Source organism: Haliotis rubra, unplaced genomic scaffold (assembly GCF_003918875.1).
Source record: "Haliotis rubra isolate DU_JTF1 unplaced genomic scaffold, ASM391887v1 Scf995, whole genome shotgun sequence".
Classification (NCBI taxonomy): domain Eukaryota; kingdom Metazoa; phylum Mollusca; class Gastropoda; order Lepetellida; family Haliotidae; genus Haliotis; species Haliotis rubra.
This window is the reverse complement of record NW_025767740.1, coordinates 66,077-85,594: the sequence shown is the minus strand read 5'-3', so window position 1 is coordinate 85,594 and position 19,518 is coordinate 66,077. Positions and strand designations below refer to the sequence as shown.

The 19,518-nt window shown below is 39.9% G+C and overlaps 4 protein-coding genes across 4 annotated transcripts; all 4 read right to left on the bottom strand.

Moving 5' to 3' along the window:
- Positions 1-955: 955 nt before the first annotated feature.
- LOC124265775 (sacsin-like) lies at positions 956-7,704 on the bottom strand. The gene is made up of 3 exons (XM_046700590.1): positions 3,075-7,704; positions 2,096-2,378; positions 956-1,863 (listed from the first exon to the last, which is right to left on the bottom strand). Exons 1-2 carry the CDS (start codon positions 7,482-7,484, stop codon positions 2,097-2,099), a joined length of 4,692 nt encoding a protein of 1,563 aa, XP_046556546.1. The 5' UTR covers positions 7,485-7,704; the 3' UTR covers positions 956-1,863; position 2,096.
- Positions 7,705-9,231: 1,527 nt separating this feature from the next.
- Positions 9,232-11,679, bottom strand: LOC124265783 (sacsin-like). Its single transcript, XM_046700597.1, has one exon. The coding sequence runs from the start codon at positions 11,677-11,679 to the stop codon at positions 9,232-9,234; it is 2,448 nt and encodes an 815-aa protein (XP_046556553.1).
- Positions 11,680-12,714: 1,035 nt separating this feature from the next.
- Positions 12,715-16,106, bottom strand: LOC124265782. The gene is made up of 3 exons (XM_046700596.1): positions 16,086-16,106; positions 15,416-15,785; positions 12,715-13,931 (listed from the first exon to the last, which is right to left on the bottom strand). The coding sequence occupies exons 1-3, from the start codon at positions 16,104-16,106 to the stop codon at positions 12,730-12,732; spliced, it is 1,593 nt and encodes a 530-aa protein (XP_046556552.1). The 3' UTR covers positions 12,715-12,729.
- Positions 15,895-17,293, bottom strand: LOC124265777 (sacsin-like). Its single transcript, XM_046700592.1, has 2 exons — positions 17,158-17,293; positions 15,895-16,946 (listed from the first exon to the last, which is right to left on the bottom strand). The coding sequence occupies exons 1-2, from the start codon at positions 17,240-17,242 to the stop codon at positions 16,327-16,329; spliced, it is 705 nt and encodes a 234-aa protein (XP_046556548.1). The 5' UTR covers positions 17,243-17,293; the 3' UTR covers positions 15,895-16,326.
- Positions 17,294-19,518: the final 2,225 nt, after the last annotated feature.

Genomic DNA, 19,518 nt, shown 5'->3' with positions numbered 1-19,518 from the left:
TCAAGTGCATATACATTGTAAATGTTTGATTCAGTTGTAATCCAATTCCATACACAAAATGCACTATTTGCACATCCTGAAATCTACACATATTTCCAGTGTTTGATATCAAGGTCATAAAATGTACACATGTTATCAGTAAATGTTATTGTAAATGTTTGATTCAGTTGTAATCCAATTCCATACACAAAATGCACTATTTGCACATCCTGAAATCTACACATATTTGCAGTGTTTGATATCAAGGTCATAAAATGTACACATGTTATCAGTAAATGTTATTGTAAATGTTTGATTCAGTTGTAATCCAATTCCATACACAAAATGCAGTATTTGCACATCCTGAAATATACACATATTTGCAGTGTTTGATATCAAGGTCATAAAATGTACACATGTTATCAGTACACATGAACCATGTGTCTTCCAATACACACACACACACAGACACAGACCGAACACACACACACATTGTAAATGTTTGAGTCAGTTCAAATCTACTTCTTTACACAAAATACAATGTTTGCACATCCTAAAACATACACACATTTTCATTAATATGCACAATGTATTCAACAAATCAACAAATATGTACAAGTGGTTGAATATGGGTTATCGCTTCTTTTTCTATTGACAAGATGTGCCTTCAAAAGCACACAAAATATGAATGTTCTATTCTATCAACTTGATTTTTTTCAAAACATGAAATATGTACACATTGCTGCATTAAATTCAAGTCTTAACTGTTATTTTAACACAAGATACATTTTGTTAAAGCCAATTTATTACTGTACACAATATAAAATGTTTCCAAATTCTCAATTATCTACACATTGTAAACATTTATTTCAGTTTCCCTCTTTAATATTACGCACAATACACATTTTTCAAATCTTCAATTACACACATTGTAACTATGTCAAATTCTCTCTTTTTTTCTGTACGTAATATACAATTTGCAACCTGAAATGTAAACAGATTTTGCAACGTTTACTTAAAGTCCTTAAATTGGTTCATACATCTGATCAATATAACGAAGCATGAAATATTTGAATTTGGTGTATCATTTTATATTTCTATTTACAAAATTTGTTTTTCAGAACATGTTCAATTTGATCCAACTCTTACCTAAATCTTCAAATACAAACACATTGTAAATGTCTGATTCTACTCTGATGCGCTTAAATATGTGTTGCATTTAATTCAAGAGTTTTTTCTTGTGAAGAAACATTTTGTTAAATGTCAAAGTCAATTTCTTACTATACACAATATATAACATTTCCAAATTCTTTATTATCTACACATTGTAAACATTTCATTAAATTTCTGTACATATATTTACACACTTGATACATTCTTCAAAACTTCAATTACATACACATTGAAAATATGTTTCTGAACACAAAATACAATATTTGCAAAGCTGAAATATGGACACTTTTGCAATGTTTACTAAAGTTCACTAAATTTATCAATACAGTTGATCAATGTAATGAAGCAAGAAATATTCCAATCTACTTCTATACACAAAATACAATATTTGCAGATATTCACACATATTCTTAAAAAAGCAAAATGTATTAACTTTATCAAATCAAGAAATATGTACAAAGGGTTAATCTGACCCAAGAACTCTCTCACCACAAAAGAATACTTTCTGCAACTTTGAATTCTCTCTGTGTATATTTTGATAGGAATTATTGGGCAGCTCAGTTTATCCAGGCATTTTGCCGAAGTTACCACCTCAGAGAAATGGAATTGATCAGATCTACCTCTGTGCTAAATAGGATCTGTACATGGTAACTTGTCTTCCTTGTCATTATATCTATAGTACGAGGCTGACATCACAGTTTTCTCTGCAGTCTGGAACATAATACTGCCGTGTAGAGAACATGAAACATGTAAAATTAAACTGTATGCTACATAACTTTGATATTTGTCTTGATACAGCAACGGTGGTAAGTGTGCATACTTTTTTCTACTGATGGAGCACATTTGACTGAAATGTGAATCAAAATTACCAATGTCCATCTGCATTAATAATATGGTATATTAATATAAGGGGTTATACTTGTCCATCAATATAGAATCTCACCTTACATATCTTCTACGAGATTAAGAACACTTTTTGCAAGTTCACATGCTTGTATCGCTGTATTCTCAGTGTACACATCAGCTGGTGTATTTGGACAGGCAAGTCTATCTGGAAATAGCATTCTGTCATCGTCACCTACGACATTTCGAAGCTGAGTCACAAGCTCAGACAAACGGACATTTTCCAGCCTGCTAGCTGCTTTTATGATGCCCTTTTCCCGTTGACTCTGTGCCTTGCGGGCATCCCTGTTGTACCAGGCTGATATGACAGCCTTCTCTGCTGCCTGGAACATACAGATTGAACCTCTGACCACCAAGTGGAGACAAGGGACACTTGAGCACAAATACCTAGATTCATTTTCAAAACTAACAGGTCACCTTTTGAAAGTGCCTTAAACTTAAAATCTGATATGCAGAATCACAAAGTCACGTAAGCGATACACAGAACATTTTGCATGGCAACCATTACAAATACAATGTATAACATATTGCAGCAACAGTATCAAAATTTGTTTGTGACCACTGTCTTTACCGTGTTTCTTCAAGGGATTAGTTAAAAATTAGAATTTAGCTTCATTGAAACAGATTTCACATGATTCATACAGAACGGACATGCTGTAGTTATTGCCTCCAAAATCCAAGTTTTCTGTTACCTTGAATGACATCATTGATCAAATCCAGCAGTTCATTACAGATTCTATGAAAACAGCCATATTAGTTTATGAATACATGTGAAGATCTGGGTTAAAATTGATCTTCAGTAATCCATGAGTGTTGTTAGAGGCAATGAACAGAATTGCTGACCTAGCTGACACATGTCATTGTATCCCAGTTATGTTGATCGATGCTCATGATGTTGATCACTGGATTGTCTGGTCCAGAGGTATTTACAGACTGCCACCATATAGCTGGAGTATTGTTGAGTGCGGCGTTAAGCAAGAAATAAACATATTATAAATTAGTCTATTAAATCAGCTTACCTTGAGAGCTTTGAAGCACACCCAGTTATAGTCTCTACTAAGTTGGAGAGTGTCCGTGGCTGACCTCAAGTCATATGTTGCCTGTCTGAGCCACTGTCTTGCTTCCTCTGGTTGAGGATGAGCAGAGTGGTTGCGATTGTAGGATGTGTCCCTTTGGTCTTGGTGTTGTTGGTACTGAGACCTTTGATGTGAACTTCTCTTCCCCATATGTTCAAAGAAACTTGAGTCTGTGTCATCTGCAGGGACGTCACCACCTTCAGTTATGCTCTGCCCATTTTCAAGTTTCGTCACGTATGACTGAATATAGTGACATACTTTTGTGCAGAAATCTTCATTTCCAATGTTCTTGTCTGGATGCCAAGCCAAGTACAATCTTTTCTTTACCCTTCTTCGTTCCTTCAGACTAGTACTTGTTCCCCAAGTTTCTGTCAGAATATTTCTGATTTCCTTCAATACTGTGTTCAGGTCTCTAGGTTTCACCTCTGGTAGTTCATGTTGAGATAGTTCTACTATTGCAGTGTTTTCACTCTTAATTTTGTACAGCCTTGAACCACATATAGTCTCAAGATGTCTTTTCCCAAGTGCAACCACATATTGCCCTCTGACCAATAAAGTTTCCTTTGACAGGATTCCCTTTACAAGTGCATAAACATACTCAGGTTTGCCCTCTTCATCAGGAGCATCGTTGTCAACAACAGGGTCATAAACCTCCAGTCCTACATACTCCCATTCATCAAAGTCATGAAAGCTGTTGTCCAGACGCCAATGCATATCTTCTGGGATTGATCTCCCAGGAATAGGAAAAGAATAGTCTTCTCTTAGTTGGCATTCATAATTATATGTCCTTACACTCTGTACATCCAAATACTCCTTGTATGTTTCTGGGTCAGATTTTAACAAATGATTTATGTGAAATCTTGAAATCTCTCCCTCTGAAGTCAAAGAGTCAATTGTTGATGTCAAGGCAGCACATAATTCGTCTGTGTCAATGTCATCGTCAATAAATAGGTATACTTTTGCATTAAAGTGTTCTTCAATGCAGCTCTTTTTCTTTTCGCTCTGAGGTACTTGACCACCATCATTCTGTCTAAGTTCTGTTTGTAGGTTCTCAACTTCATGAATTTCCAGCTTCCTTAACTGTTCTTCAATTGTCTTTGCTTCAGTTTGGTCCAGACTCTGTTTGCGACCTGAAAACGTCATGTGATTGACCAGCCTCACAATAGCACTAACAAAATCTGGATCATGTATTATGTCAAGATATTTCTGAGATAAATCACGAGGACATGCTTTCAATTTGCTTTCCTCGGTGACAAATTCTTGGACTAAAGATGACAGCATCTTCAGCTGATAGCCATCTGGTAGCATGTTGATGTGAGTTTGTGGATCCCTGTTCAAATACGGAAATTGCTCAAATCCCAGAAAATACTGCAAACCAAGAGACTGAACTCTGTCTGAGAAAGAATCATTATCAATGAAGACCAGCTTGCGGGAGTCTGTTAGTCTCCAGTTTGCATCTGGTAGATACAATGTTGGTACATCTAATGTGGCTGAACTGTCCTTGTTTTGCGTTTCGATAAATTGAAACAGTAGGTAAATGGCCTTCTCTGCTGTACACAGATCTTTTTCTTTCACTGATTGTGTCTTTTTGTACAGTTTCTCCAGCACACATGCATACAGGTTAGCATGTGCCTTCTCTGAGGCACCAAGACCCAGGAGAACTTGACCAAATCCTGTTAATGTACGTGGCATTGCATATACATATCCTTTTACAATCTCATAAGACCGGATGGTTGTGACAATTTCTAAAGCGGGCACCATACATTCCTCTTCTGGAATATAGACTGTGCAAACATCTTGAAGCTCATGCTTCATCCAGTCACTGACTCCTGTCTCTTTCAAGTGTTTGTAAACAGATTCCATGACACTTTCCATGATAAGGCATAGTTTGGAAACAGAATTCTGGTCCTGAAGTTTTTCAAAAGACCTGCATATGTTTCGTAAATGACTTGTTACATCTTCATCTTCTGGTGTTGCTCTAATGCCAAGTTTATAGGAGAGATCTGAGGATAGGCTTGCACTCTTGTGGAACATCGAACAGCTTGTCCAAATACAGTGGCAGTTGTCAGGATGGAGTGATTTGCAGTAGGCAACTAGCTGTTTGCCCTCATGCAGCTGAGGGTGTATATCTGTCAGCTCTTTTCCAACAGTATGAGGTAACACAAACCGTATTTCTCCAATTTGTGACAGATGTCCTTGAAATCTCCAATGGTGCTTAGCTAAGTATGAGGACAACACTTTAGTCTTGTTGCTAACGTCTTTAGTAATACCTTTGCTACCAAGGGCTTCAACTTTTCTAGCAAAGGTTAGATAAAGTTCAATACTAACATCTTTCGTCAAACCAGCAATTTCCAAAAAGGTTTTCCATTTTTCTTCATCATATGGTGATGGTGGAAACTCAGATCTGTTACACATCTGTTTAAAGACCTCTTCATAAGGACTATAAAAATCACTTGCACACTGCCATAAGCCCTCCTCTGCTTCAATGAATCTCAATTTTTTCAACTCATCTTCCAGTGGTTTCTGTACACCGCCTATTTCTTCCATATTAGGTAATATGACATCACGTATGAATTCCAAATGTGAAAGTTGGGCTGAGCTTGGCATACATTCAAAGTTTGGAAGGATGATTTGAACATACAGATCCTCTCGTGTCAGTGTCTTTATACACAGTTTCTCAAAAATACCTCTGCATTGAACACACGTCTTGATTAAAACTTTACAAGAGGCCCTGATCAATTCACTGAAACCATCAGATGGTACACCATAATAGTGTTCTACTGCTAACACCTCATTGTCATCTTGTAAAGCAACTTGCTGTCCACACATAGACTGATAGAATGGAAGTTTCCGAAGTAACTGTTGTGAAGGCCGTTCACAAATTAGGTCACTGAGCTTTACAGTGTTTACACTGAAGTATTCCAAAACAGCCAAGCTGCCTTCCGCTGTAATATCAAGAGAGTTACTGAAATCAATGTCTGATAACAATTTCAGTATTTCATCAGGATTCTCCATTTTGGCAGCTACAGATGATGTTACTTTAATGATATCTTCACAAAAATTAGAAAAATGCTGAAACAAGACCTTCTCCAGTACTGGAACTTTCATGTTTTTCAAAGCAGTTGCACATTTATCATGTGAACCAGGATGAACAATCACACACTTGCTATTTCTTATTGGATATAGAAAAGGAATGCCCTTCCTTTTCTCTTCAATTCTAACAGGTAACAGTGACCAGTCTTCTAGTTCAGCCAAAAACGTCTGTGTGCCAGATGTCTCTTTTTCGTTGATACTGCACATTTGCTGTGACAAATAATCCCAAAACTGAAAGATCCATTTCTTGGTCGGAAGATTTTCTGAGTCCTCCCATAGGACTGGTTTGCCAGTGTGCAGAACGTCTCTAGAAAATGTCTTTTCAGTCAACAATGCCAATGAAGTGACATCAAGATCTTTTATACAGTCTGATTCTTTGAGGTATTTTGTATACATCAAACTAATTTCTCTATCCAGCACCTCATCAGGTATTCTAACAAATAGATCAGTGTACCTTGTGACAAATAATGATTTTTCAGCATCAAAACAATGCAGTTGCTGTGATTCAGTCAATGCAAGTGGCAAAGATTGCAATTCAGAACCAAATGTTGCATGCATTTCACAGAATTTTGTCAATAATTTAAGTGATTTGATGCTCTTTAGGTATGTGGCTTCTATGTCCTGTGGTAGAGATTCAAGATTACAGCTATCTTTTGAGTCAACTGGGTGGGATTTCAGGAACTGCATAACACTTTCTGGGGTGACAAGGCTCAATTCACTTTCAGTGCAAATGGCTTTGATATTTTCATAAATCCAGCAAGGAACATCTATGATATTCATGTTCAAGTCCTTAAGAATCTCAGTAAGCTGCCATGCTCTCTTGCTTTTCTGCTTCTGTTCATGCATCTGTGGAAATAACACAGTCAAATCTTTTTCTCTGTCAGTGACTGATTGTAAGACTTGATCAGTTTGAGAGAAAAAGCTTCCCAGTACATTAAAATACCCTTTACCATTTGCAGCTGGCACCCACAAAACCTTACAGGTCATGTCTTCCTTGTTTAGATTTATCTTGTTGCTTTCATTTTTGTTCTTGCTGAAATCTGAAAACATTCCATTTGTAGGTTTGACAATTCCAAAGAGTTTTCTTTTGTTAAAAAGGACATCTTTGTAGAAAGAAGTAACAACATCATTCCAAACTCCAGTGGTTTCCGAAGTCCTGTGTGGAAAGAAGCTATAATAATGATCAAGACTTTGATATTGACATCTTAGTGACTTTTCCCCGAACATTCCAGTTCTCTTCTTCAGTGACTGCATAGCCATGATATAGGCTGGAATTATGATTGCATCAACTACATGGCGATTCCAGATGGACCGGTAGTCTTCATCACCGTGCCAAAGGTTTCTTCTTGCTTCGTGATCCAAGGCAAAGTGACCATTGATATGTACAGGCAACCCTGTATTGATAGGCAGGGGCAGGGTACAAAACGCTTTTCCCTTGATAGGTTTCACACCTTTCCTCCAGTAGCTATTTGGTACTGCAATACCACCTTGTGGTAAAGACAAATGTTCCCTTTCTCCCAGGCTTCATTTACAATTTCTGGAATAGGTTTTTCTTTAGAAAATCCAGAATGGTGAAACACAACCCAATCTTGAAGATTCCCTTTTGAATCGTCAACACTGAGAGACAATTCAGCTTCCAAAGAAGAAACAGCATCGAGGCCAATTCCGGCAGAAGGGTCTCTTATCTTTGCTGTCTGTTTCCTCAAGTGTGAAAGGAATCCCTTATGTTCAGACATATCTGCTTCACTCATTGTTGCTGTAACACTGTATTCTTCTTGGAGAGTACCATTTGTGTTGACACTGGCAATAGATATTTTCTTAACACTATGAAGGAATAGGAGAGTCAAACATGTCATCCTTGAATTTTGTAAGAGCTTGTTGACATCATTTGTAGTGACTTCTTTTTTGACGATCTCTGACTTTTTTGCCATTTCACGTGTCCTCAAAGGGAATCTGAAAAGTGTTCCTTTTGTGTCAGTTTTGACTATATCTTCCAGATATCCACAGAAGCTATCTGCATAAGCGTCTCTTAGCCTGTCCAGCTGTGATATTTTCACTCCAGTTTCCCCGGCTTCTACATACTGCATATGAGGGTCGAGGGCACATATGGATTTTTCCATCCCAGGGCCAACAGTGATGAAAGACGGAACATCAGTCAGATGATAAACAGCATTGAACCCAACACCATACTGCCCAGTCTTTACAGGATCATCACTCTTACTCCCAACACCTAAGTTCTGAATACCTTCAAGGTCATCTTCTGTAAAATAACTATCATTGTAGACACACAGTGCTGGACCTTGCAGTGAAGCCCATTCATCAGAGAAGATTTTTTCTTTTGACAGTTGTCTGAAATCCCTTATAAACATCAGTTCTGTTGCTCCTGCGTCATCAGCATTCTGCAGCAGCTCTTTCATGATTGAAGAGTCATGTGGGTATACACTCAGAATTCGTTTCAGTCTAGTCGTTAGTTTTTCACTTTGTCCAAATGGGGATGAAAAGTGAGAGATGTGTCCTTTCAGATGAACAGCACGCTTTCCCTTCACACCTAACAGCTTGGCTGCCTCATGGTGTACACATGCATGCACAAACTTCATGGATTCATATTTTTCAGCAAATTCATAATCATCAAAGCAAAGTGAAGTTGCCTTCGATAGAATTCGTTCACAATTTGGCAGTGAAACATCAAACCTTTCTTGATCAAAGCATGATTTGTCATACTCTGAAAGATACTGAGTAGCCCTTCCGAACCATGTTAACTGATCTTCTGAAAGTTCTTTTGAACCTGTATCTCTGGAGATTGCCTGCATAACATATAGCAGGTCAGACACTTCAAATTTGTCTTGAACCCCAATGCTCTGCAAAAGCACCTTATAGTCAACTATTGTTACATCAACTTGATACAGATAAGGCGATAAATCAGTTGGCAGATGAAAAGCAACATGCTTTGGTTCAACCATTTGATTTCCTACCAGCACGGTTTCTTCATCTTGTAAACATTGCTGTATCATTCCGATTTGGGCATCCCCTCTCCACACTTAATGTTCAGAAATGTATATATGTGTTTGCACAATTTCTTAAGCTCATAGGAAGAAGAATTATCAGCCAGTGCTTTTATAGATTTGGAAACAAGGAGCAGTTGTTCTGAGGCTACAGCCAGGTCAACATCTTCCTTTCCTTTCACACCAAGCCAAGACAAAACATCCATGTCCACTCTGACATAAGAGTCAAAATGGTCATCCAAAATTAACTGTGACGAAGCCACTAAGCTTGAAACACTCTTCAAATAAAGTTCACTTGGACAAGCAAATGCTTTTCCTTCTGTGTCATCTGCTTTCCACTTTAAAGGCCAGATTGAGGGACGTTTTTGAACAGGTAGAAAGGAGATGTTTTGTAATTCAGATTGTATTGCTTCAGGACAAGTGGCATAACATTTCTTCCAATGGTGAATCCCACTGCCAAGATACTTTAAGATCTGTCCACTTCTCTCGTGAGCCGTTTTAGCATCCTGTTTTTCTAGCTTCCCAACTGACATGGCTCGCTCAACAAGGAGTTCCCATGGGAGTTCATCTTGGACCATTCCATACTTACATAGAATGCCTACCACCTTCTGGTCACAAAAGTTGATTCCCCAAGACCTAAATCCTCTTGGGAAGCATTCATCTTCTTCAGAAAACATCCTTGCACATTGCTTATGTGGATGAATTAGTTCACATGGCATTTTCAGAGTACCTGAAGGCTCTGTTGGAATACATCTGGATGTTCTTATGAGGTCTTCAACACTTTCATTCTGATATGTCAGAGCAAACAATACCAAACTATCTCTCTCTGTTGGTGACCAGTAACTGTCATTTATGTTTGGGAAGAAGATTGTCTTGAAAAACTCTGATGTTGTGATAAGCCTGGAAGTAACACACGACATCAGTCCAGACAGACAAAACTGCTGGATGAGTTGTAGAGGAAGGTCTACAACTTTTCTATTTGTGGACTTTAGAAAGTGAGATGTTGCTTTGAAGGCCATCATTCCAATATCATCATTCCAACGAAGTTTTGGTTCAAGAATATACATTCCTTGAAATGACAGCCGTTCAAGTGCACCATTGTCATCATGCGGAAACATACAATGTGTCTCAGCTGTTATAAGCTCATAGAAACTTTGTACCATACAGTCAGGATTACCATGTGGCGCGGTAGGCCACAAGCCATAATACTGACCAACGCTTGAAGGGTCTGTGATCTCCAGTTGTTCCAGCCCAGCTATGTAAGCTCTACATGTAGCATCTTTAAACAGAGCTGTATTCCACTCAGCCTCATAGTTCATCTTGTCATCTTCAGTTTGTGTACACAATTGTTTTCTGTCTGTTGTCAAAGCAAATGGTGCATTGATGTGTACTGGAAACGGAATGTGCACCGGCAGAGGTAAAAAGCAAAAGAAATGTCCTTCTCTATAGAATCCTGTTGGACATTTGGCCATTTCACAGATACCTTGTCTTCCATCTTCTAAAGTCAGTGGAATTGCAACAGCCGCTAATGGAAGCAGTCCTTTGAGCTTTCCAGACTGTGCAAACTGCTGCGATTCTTTTTGACCAGTTACCCAGGTAATGACCCACGATTGGGTGGTCACACTAGGATTTAACTTTTGTGTTGTTGTCATGTCTGTGTCACAAATTTCAAGCTGGACATCACTTTTTTCAGTTATTTTGAGGCACTCTCCTGAGTGGGTGTTCCACTCCTGAGCTGCATATGACAACACAGTAAATTCATTAAGAAGAGAATTTGGAGGTGACAGGATTCGTTGGTCTGTTATTGCTTTTGTCACATGAATGAGAAGTTCTGGCATATTTGGGTCTCCATTGCGTGGTAAATAGAAGAACTTTACCGATGACACATACTGCGTGAAAAGGGTAAGATTTCCACATCCTTCTGCAAATTTTCTGAAAAATGTCTCCATCTCATGCCTTGAGTAGGACAAATCTTTAATTTCACTTGTAGCAGCCTGTTCTGGTGTCCTCAAAGGGAATCTGAAAAGTGTGCCATGACATGTAGTGTCACGTTTTCCATCTTTGATGACTTGACAGCCAAATATTCCCTCGAACGGCTTTAATTGTCCATTCATATTTCTCATCATCCTCTGATTTTTCACACTTTTGAGGTTTGCTTTCAGCCCAGATTTCCCTAAGTATGATTTGTGAGGGTCAAATATCACCAAAGTATTTTCACTGATGAAGCTTGGAACATCAGTTAGGTTGTAAACAGAATTGAATCCCAAACCAAACTTTCCCACTTTTGTTGTGTCTTCTTCTTTAGTGGCTCCGCTCAGTTTCTTCAAATTGTTAAAGTCACTCTGTGTAAAACTTGCATTATTGTAGGCCCAAAGGGCTGGACCTTGCAAACCAGCCATGTTCTCATTCATGAGGAATGTTCTTGCATTCAGATTCTGTCTCTCATCATACATGAAACAAACTTCTGTAGCGCGGGCATCATCTGCATTTTGTATCAGCTCTTTCGGGACAGAAAAAACCATCTGTGTACTCATGGAGAATGTTTTTCAGTCGTCTTGTCAACGGCTCTGACTGATGATACTCCACATCAAAGTCTTCAGTGTCATCCATTACACGTTCAGTCAGGGAATAGACTCCCATCAATTGTGCAGTCCGCTCTGATATGCTAGAATGAACATAAAATATTTCCTCTTCTTCATCTACCTCAGAACCATCAGATATCTGATCCTGCAGCCAATCGGCATTGCAGTAGGTGCACTGGTTTGCTGGCAACAAGAGAAGGTAATCCTCAGAAGCCTGGTGCACTGGCACTAACACATCATGTATTTGAGGGTGTTTTTGCAGTTCATTAAGTATCTGAAGAACCAGATTTAAGTCATGTCGCACATCTGTTGGTTTCTTTAAGTTGGATGACCTGAATCTGTCATGCTTTCCTTTTATTTCTTCCAGCACAGAGGTCAGCATGTCAGGGGTTTGTCTCTGATGGCAGCCACAGTCACTCAGTAATGAACACCAGTCATGCAACAGAGATGGTAGTTGGTATCTGTAAGGCTTCAGGTCCAGGTCAGCTTCAGATATTTCTAAATACACTGACCGTGGATACTGGAAACCTTCTTCTATTCCAACCCACACAGATCTTGTTGACTCCATCTGGTGTTTCTCTTCTGCAAGTGATACATTTGGAGAATTCAAGAAGCTGTAAATGTTCTTTAGTAACTCTATACAAGGATTACATTCTCTACTGTCATAAGATGCCCCCAGCTTATGAAGATGATCCATCACTGAACATACTGGTGGATCTCTATAAAGTCCCAACATTCTTTCAACAGCTTCTGCCATTTCTTTTGCAACTGGACTAACAGACCCAATGATAGATGAGTGTCGTGAACTAAAAACCTCTTCTGATGATGAGATAGAGGGCCCTGATTCTCCATTCCATGAGAGAGACTTGGGATATCTGGATATTTTTCTGCAAACAAGGAATGCATTTCTGATGCTGAAGATCAGATAGTTTTCATTGGGTCCATTCTGTCTATGCTCCTCTCGAGGAACGTGATGAATGCTGTTACTTTCAGCTCTGCTTCAGAATCCATTCCTCTGCTAACAAGCTCCTCAATTTTCATTGCTGATGTTCTAACATCACTTTCTGAGATCTCTTTCACACTTTTAAGACCAATTACTTGTAACCCTCTCCTGAGTCTGTCTTTTCGTGTATGCGTCTCTGCTGGGAATTTGTCCTCTTCAAGGAACAAGGCTCTCAGGAATGGATCGTCTTGGCTGAACAGATCACAAGCCCTCAGACTAGAAGACCCTCCACTGGATGAAAGGAACTGTACTGCCGAAGCAATTTGCCTCGTTTCATTCACAACAGGCATGTGTTTCTCCATCAGAAACTCCATAAACTCTACCTTTTGACTTTCTGTGTATTGCATACTCCTGTGCTGCATCAGCTGAAGGATCTGTTGACAAACATGAAGAAACGGGGTTGCAGTTGCCCCGAGCGTCAGTGCCAGGGGTCTGACTGCAGCAGATGAACACTGGATGTACCTCTCAGGGTAGGATACTGGTATTTGTTCATCAGGGGCTAGAGTATACAAGGTTTCCACTGAGCAATCACTGTTGTCTGTTGCAGTAAATAGCTTTAACTTCCTCAACACAGCTTTAGTTCCATCGTTCAACTGGCAGGAGCTCAGATATGTAACCAAAGCAGACCTTTCCTCTTTGGAGGATTCAGCATTGAACAGTTGTACAGCTGTGTTACGTTTTCTGGTATATACTGTCTCTAATGCTCTTACAACACCCACTGGTGTCGAATACTGAATAATTGTCCCAAGAACATGAGGATTGTTGAGGACAAAATCAGGGACATACATCAAATGTATAATGCCTAGTTTCTGCAGTGCTGCACCAACATTCTGTGGGAGTGACTCAGAGTGCCTGACGGACTGAGCTATGAAGACCTCATCAATGCGGAGTAGTTTTCCTCTGCCGAAGCCATCAATGTCTGGCATGATGGGAAAACCACTGAAATATTTTTCAACATCAATTCCATGGGCTGTAATATAGGTCCACACTTGCCTGAGCCAGTTGACATCAAGGGATGGAGAAGGCAGTTCAGCATTACCTTCCCGGAAATGCCTCAACAGACATTCCTGGAGCAGATTGGGGAATGCATCAGGTGACATCACAGAAAGACCTTGCCATCCTGAAAAGAAAACATTTAGCATTATAAGTCAAATGAAATCAATGTTATCATAAATAAAGAACAAGGACATTTGAACAATGTTGATGTTATCTGTACTATCAACACTATTTGTTTTGTATGTATGTGGTCTGGTATCGCTATAGCTTAGTGTGAAACAAAGGGGGATAACTGCTGGGCAATGGACAGCTTTAGTTTAGAAGTCACCTGCTTGCCATGTGGGAGTGGCTTGTTCAAAGAGCAGATGGTTTACAAATGTTGCGAATATATTTACTGTCATTTGAGGCTAGGAATTACTATATGTTTAATAATACTAATGTACAGTATTTCTGCAATATTCAGAAACATAAGTAAGTTTGTATTCGAATTTCACAATTGTTTTGTTGGTTCCTTCAAACAATCACTTTACATCAAAAGGGTTCTTAGAAATCTTGTTTTGTAAATGAACTATAAGATTATCTATCTACCTTGTCAGAAATTTATATGTATATTGAAGTTTGTAGATGAACACTTTAATGTTGTGACAGCATTATACGGAGCTCTTGATCCAGACACTTCATATTTATGGCAGTCAATCTATAGCAATAAAACACAGTTTGCTTGTATTGAATTGACTTGAATCTGCTAAGAACAAACATGCTTGCAAAAGATCTTTGATGACATGGGTCAACCAAGTCAGCGAGCCTGACCTCCCAATCCCGTCAGTCGCCTCTTACGACAAGCATGGGTTACTGAAGATCAATTCTAACCCGGATCTTCACAGGTCAACAATGCAAGGGATTGCATTTTGGACATGCAAAAGTACAAGGGTCAAACTAGAAACGCTTGAGAAGAGCCGAATAGACATGTCGAGTCCTGCTACCAACAAGGCAAATACCAAGCATGTATGTTTGATACAATATTAATGCATTTGGTAGTTTCAGCTTCTTTAGTGGTTCCTGGAAATGTTGTAAGGAATTGCATAAGGAGCATCGAAAAGTACAAAGGTCAATTCAAAGTCAAAGTTTGTTCCATCGAGAAAATAAAGACCAACTCAAATAATTCAAACTTCAGTGATGATGTTTGCGCATTGACACATGTGGTAGGGCTTATTTGTAGGCCCCAAGAGTTATATTGCCGAGTGTGACAATACCAAACAAACAGAAACAAAACCAGAGGTTCCATAGGAAACGAGACAGCATGTTACATGCAAAAATGAAAGAACAGAATGAGTGACCTTAAATCTGCCACGAGAAACATGTATCCTAGTCATTTGGGCTTGGACCGCTGACCTCATGAATTTCCATTAATGTCTTGGTCACTGTTGTTTGCTTGTGTACTAGTTAGATATTTAGAATTGTCAGAAAAAATATTGTCATTTAATCTTCACCTTATCTTTTGAAAAAAGGTAGTTGTTGGGATTAACAATTCATTCATTGTGTTGCTTAGAAGCTTTGCTACCATATATCCCTGTTACTGGTTGTATCAATGTGATAAAAGCAACGTACCAGCAGAAGCCCGTTTCCGCAGAGCTTGTTGTAATTCCTCAGGAAGGTCCAGCGAGACCAACTGTCTTTCAAGTCCTGGGAAAAGTTTGGCATCCTCTTGTGGGTAGCAAATGAACACACCTGCATCTGCTCCAAAATCCACAAAGTTACCGTCAGCCACTGGCAGAAGACACAGACTGTACAGGTGCTTGTACGCATCCGATTCCAGGAGATATTTCAGCAGCATGAGTTTCTTCTGTCTTGGTAATGCTGTAAAGCGGTTGTCCACTTTAAGTGTGTCACACACATCTTTAGGTGTTGCTTTGTGTATGTGTGAGCTGAAATGTTTTCTAAAGTTCGCATTAGTTTTGGAGGTACTGGGACAATGTACCTGTGATACAAAGTAAATATTTCAGTGATTAATGAATAAGCATCATTGGTCACATCCACAAGAAAAGCATCCTTCATCTTGACCCCTTTCTTCTGGTCAGACGGTGAACAGGAACGGGATATTGTGAAGCTGTGCCAGAATTGTTGAAACAAGAGGCTTCCAATGCACATCAATATCATCAACATCTGGAATTGTTCTGTAGACTTGTTGAATGATGGTAATTGAATTATCATATGCATAGCAGCATCTAAGAAGGCTATCTATCAAGCTACGATAAACCTCTGGTAGAACTTCACTCACAAGACACTGATTCCACTCCATAGCCTTGTCTGTGTGAGCCTGATTTTGAAGCTGATCTGCTGTTGGCCACTTGACGTGTCTCCGGTTCTGATTCAAAGCAAAGAAGCCATTGACATGAACCTGCAGACCTGTGGGACTGTTCCTCTGCAGAGGAAGTGGGAGGAAGCAGAACACATGACCTTCGCACTGTTGACCCAAAGGAACAGCCAAACCCACAAAGGGGGAGTAGGAAAGACTTGTGTCATGGGCAAAGTTCTCTGAACCTTCCAGTCATACTTCCTCCTTTGTACAAATTGATGACAATCCAGTTCTGTGATGACAATTTAGTCAATTTAGTCTCTGCAACATCCCCTGTTTCCACAGTTACGATCAACTCGCTCTGTAATGATGATGGTGGTATTTCTCCTTGTACCTGCTTCACTTTCCTCATGAAGTCTTTCTTCTCAGCTCTAACATGCTGGAGACAGTCTTGAGACAGCTGCAATGAGAACTGGATTTCTGTCTTTCCCCCCAGTCTCCTGTACAACTGTATCTTCTCTATTGACTTCAGAAATAAGAGAGTTATGGATGCCTCAGCCTTAAAAGCCTGGAACAGATCCATGACCTTCTTCTCAGTGTAAAGGTTGTCGGACAGCTTCGAGATGTTGGTTCTGAGGGGGAACCAGAAAATGGTTCCAGGATAATGACCTGTGTCTGTTGTGTCTGATGTAAAGCCAAAGGTGCCACTGAAGATGTTGAGGATCATGTTCTTGATCCCACTGGGAAGTTCACGCAGTTTCTTCATGTAGCAGACTCGGTCACCATTCTTCTCTTGTGGGTTGATGAACAACACAGTGTCCCCGCTTATGACACTTGGGAAGTCTGGAAAGGAAACATTTCAGTTTGTGAAAAGGAATAAGTTTAGTACATAATGTTCATGTTCATTTACTTGTCCAGTGCTCCAAGTGACACACATTTAATGCAAAGAAACCTTCAAAATCTGAATCTCAACATGGTGTGTATATTTCATCTTTCTGATACAGTAAATGTGATGTAACTTAGTTTATCTAAAATACAATCACCAATGTCTTACCAGTGACATGGAATACAGATTTGAATCCAAGTCCAAACCGTCCAACCTTTAGGACTTCCTCCTCCTTGACACTGTCATGTAGCATCCTGATTCCCTTCCAATCCTTCTTGGTGAACAATGCATCATTGTACACACACAGGCCCGGGGCCTGAAAGAACACTCAGTACATTACTTGTCAGCAAAGCATTCGTGTCAGTTTGCCCAATGGCAGGGCTCATTCAAAAGGAATACGTACACTAGTACAATAATTGGTTTCTGATTATACCTTTTCATGTGAAATGTGTGCATGCTATGGGAGGGTTTGCTATTAAAACAGAAACACTATTCTTGTTTATTTGTAGTTTAATTTTCCCCCAGCTAGGTTTTCAATGGCCAATAGGTGCATACACTAAGATACTTTGATAAGAGCTGCTCTACACATAAAGTCCTACACTGTCCTGGCACATAGTTAAGTAACTTCACCTGTAGTGAGGCTAGGTAATGTTTCTTCTTCAGTAGTCTTGGATCGGGGTCTATATGTCTGTCATCATACAGTATTCGTATCTCACTGGCCTCAGCATCTTCAGCATTCTGGATCAACTCCTGGTAAAAACGAAAACGACAAACTCCATAGTGTTGTTGTCATACACTGAGGGGTAAATTTGTAAATTTTGTGTCAACTCACTTTGAGTGTGTGTCCGTCATCAGGGCATTGGTTAAGCACAGACTCATCTTGAGTATCTGTCTATCACCAGGTCCAAAGGTCAAACACAGACTCACCTTGAGTATATATCCACCATCCGGGTATTGGACAAACACAGACTCACCTCGAGTATCTATTGATCGTCAGGGTATAGATGCAACACAGACTCACCTTGAGTATCTCTCTATCATCAGGGTTTAGGTACAACACACTCACCTTGAGTATCTGTCCATCATCAGGGTACTGGTCCAGCACAGACTCACCTTGAGTATCTGTCCATCATCAGGGTATTGGACAAATACAGACTCACCTCGAGTATCTGTCCATCATCAGAGTATAGGTACAACACAGACTCACCTTGAGTATCTGTCCATCATCAGAGTATAGGTACAACACAGACTCACCTCGAGTATCTGTCCATCATCAGGGTATAGGTACAACACAGACTCACCTCGAGTATCTGTCCATCATCAGGGTATTGGACAATACAGACTCACCTCGAGTATCTGTCCATCATCAGGGTATTGGACAATACAGACTCACCTCGAGTATCTGTCCATCATCAGGGTATTGGACAATACAGACTCACCTTGAGTATCTGTCCATCATCATGGTATTGGACAATACAGACTCACCTCGAGTATCTGTCCATCATCAGGGTATAGGTACAACACAGACTCACCTTGAGTATCTGTCCATCATCATGGTATTGAACAATACAGACTCACCTCGAGTATCTGTCCATCATCAGGGTATAGGTACAATACAGACTCACCTTGGGTATCTGTCCATCATCAGGGTATTGGTGCAACACAGACTCACCTTGGGTATCTGTCCATCATCAGGGTACTGGTCCAACAGACTCACCTTGAGTATCTGTCCATCATCAGGGTATTGGACAATACAGACTCACCTCGAGTATCTGTCCATCATCAGGGTATTGGTGCAACAGACTCACCTCGAGTATCTGTCCATCATCAGGGTATTGGACAACACAGACTCACCTTGAGTATCTGTCCATCATCAGGGTATAGGTACAACACAGACTCACCTTGGGTATCTGTCCATCATCAGGGTATTGGACAACACAGACTCACCTTGAGTATCTGTCCATCATCAGGGTATAGGTACAACACAGACTCACCTTGAGTATCTGTCCATCATCAGGGTATTGGACAATACAGACTCACCTCGAGTATCTGTCCATCATCAGGGTATAGGTACAACACAGACTCACCTTGAGTATCTGTCCATCATCAGGGTATAGGTACAACACAGACTCACCTTGAGTATCTGTCCATCATCAGGGTACTGTACGACAGACTCACCTTGAGTATCTGTCCATCATCAGGGTATAGGTACAACACAGACTCACCTTGAGTATCTGTCCATCATCAGGGTATTGGACAACACAGACTCACCTTGAGTATCTGTCCATCATCAGGGTATTGGACAATACAGACTCACCTTGAGTATCTGTCCATCATCAGGGTATTGGACAATACCGACTCACCTTGAGTATCTGTCCATCATCAGGGTACTGTACGACAGACTCACCTCGAGTATCTGTCCATCATCAGGGTATTGGACAATACAGACTCACCTCGAGTATCTGTCCATCATCAGGGTATTGGACAATACAGACTCACCTTGAGTATCTGTCCATCATCAGGGTATTG

Coding starts and splice junctions, on each gene's coding strand:
- LOC124265777 (XM_046700592.1), bottom strand. CDS start 17,242: ATGCTACATGACAGTGTCAAGGAGGAGGAAGTCCTAAAGGTTGGACGG. Junction 16,947..17,157: donor ATCTGTATTCCATGTCACTG/GTAAGACATTGG, acceptor TTTCCTTTCCAG/ACTTCCCAAGTGTCATAAGC.
- LOC124265782 (XM_046700596.1), bottom strand. CDS start 16,106: ATGGAGTGGAATCAGTGTCTT. Junction 15,786..16,085: donor TGGAGTGGAATCAGTGTCTT/GTGAGTGAAGTT, acceptor TTTGTATCACAG/GTACATTGTCCCAGTACCTC. Junction 13,932..15,415: donor GCGGAAACGGGCTTCTGCTG/GTACGTTGCTTT, acceptor TTTTCTTTTCAG/GATGGCAAGGTCTTTCTGTG.
- LOC124265783 (XM_046700597.1), bottom strand. CDS start 11,679: ATGTATGATGAGAGACAGAATCTGAATGCAAGAACATTCCTCATGAAT.
- LOC124265775 (XM_046700590.1), bottom strand. CDS start 7,484: ATGGCTATGCAGTCACTGAAGAAGAGAACTGGAATGTTCGGGGAAAAG. Junction 2,379..3,074: donor TGTGCTTCAAAGCTCTCAAG/GTAAGCTGATTT, acceptor TGTATGTTCCAG/GCAGCAGAGAAGGCTGTCAT.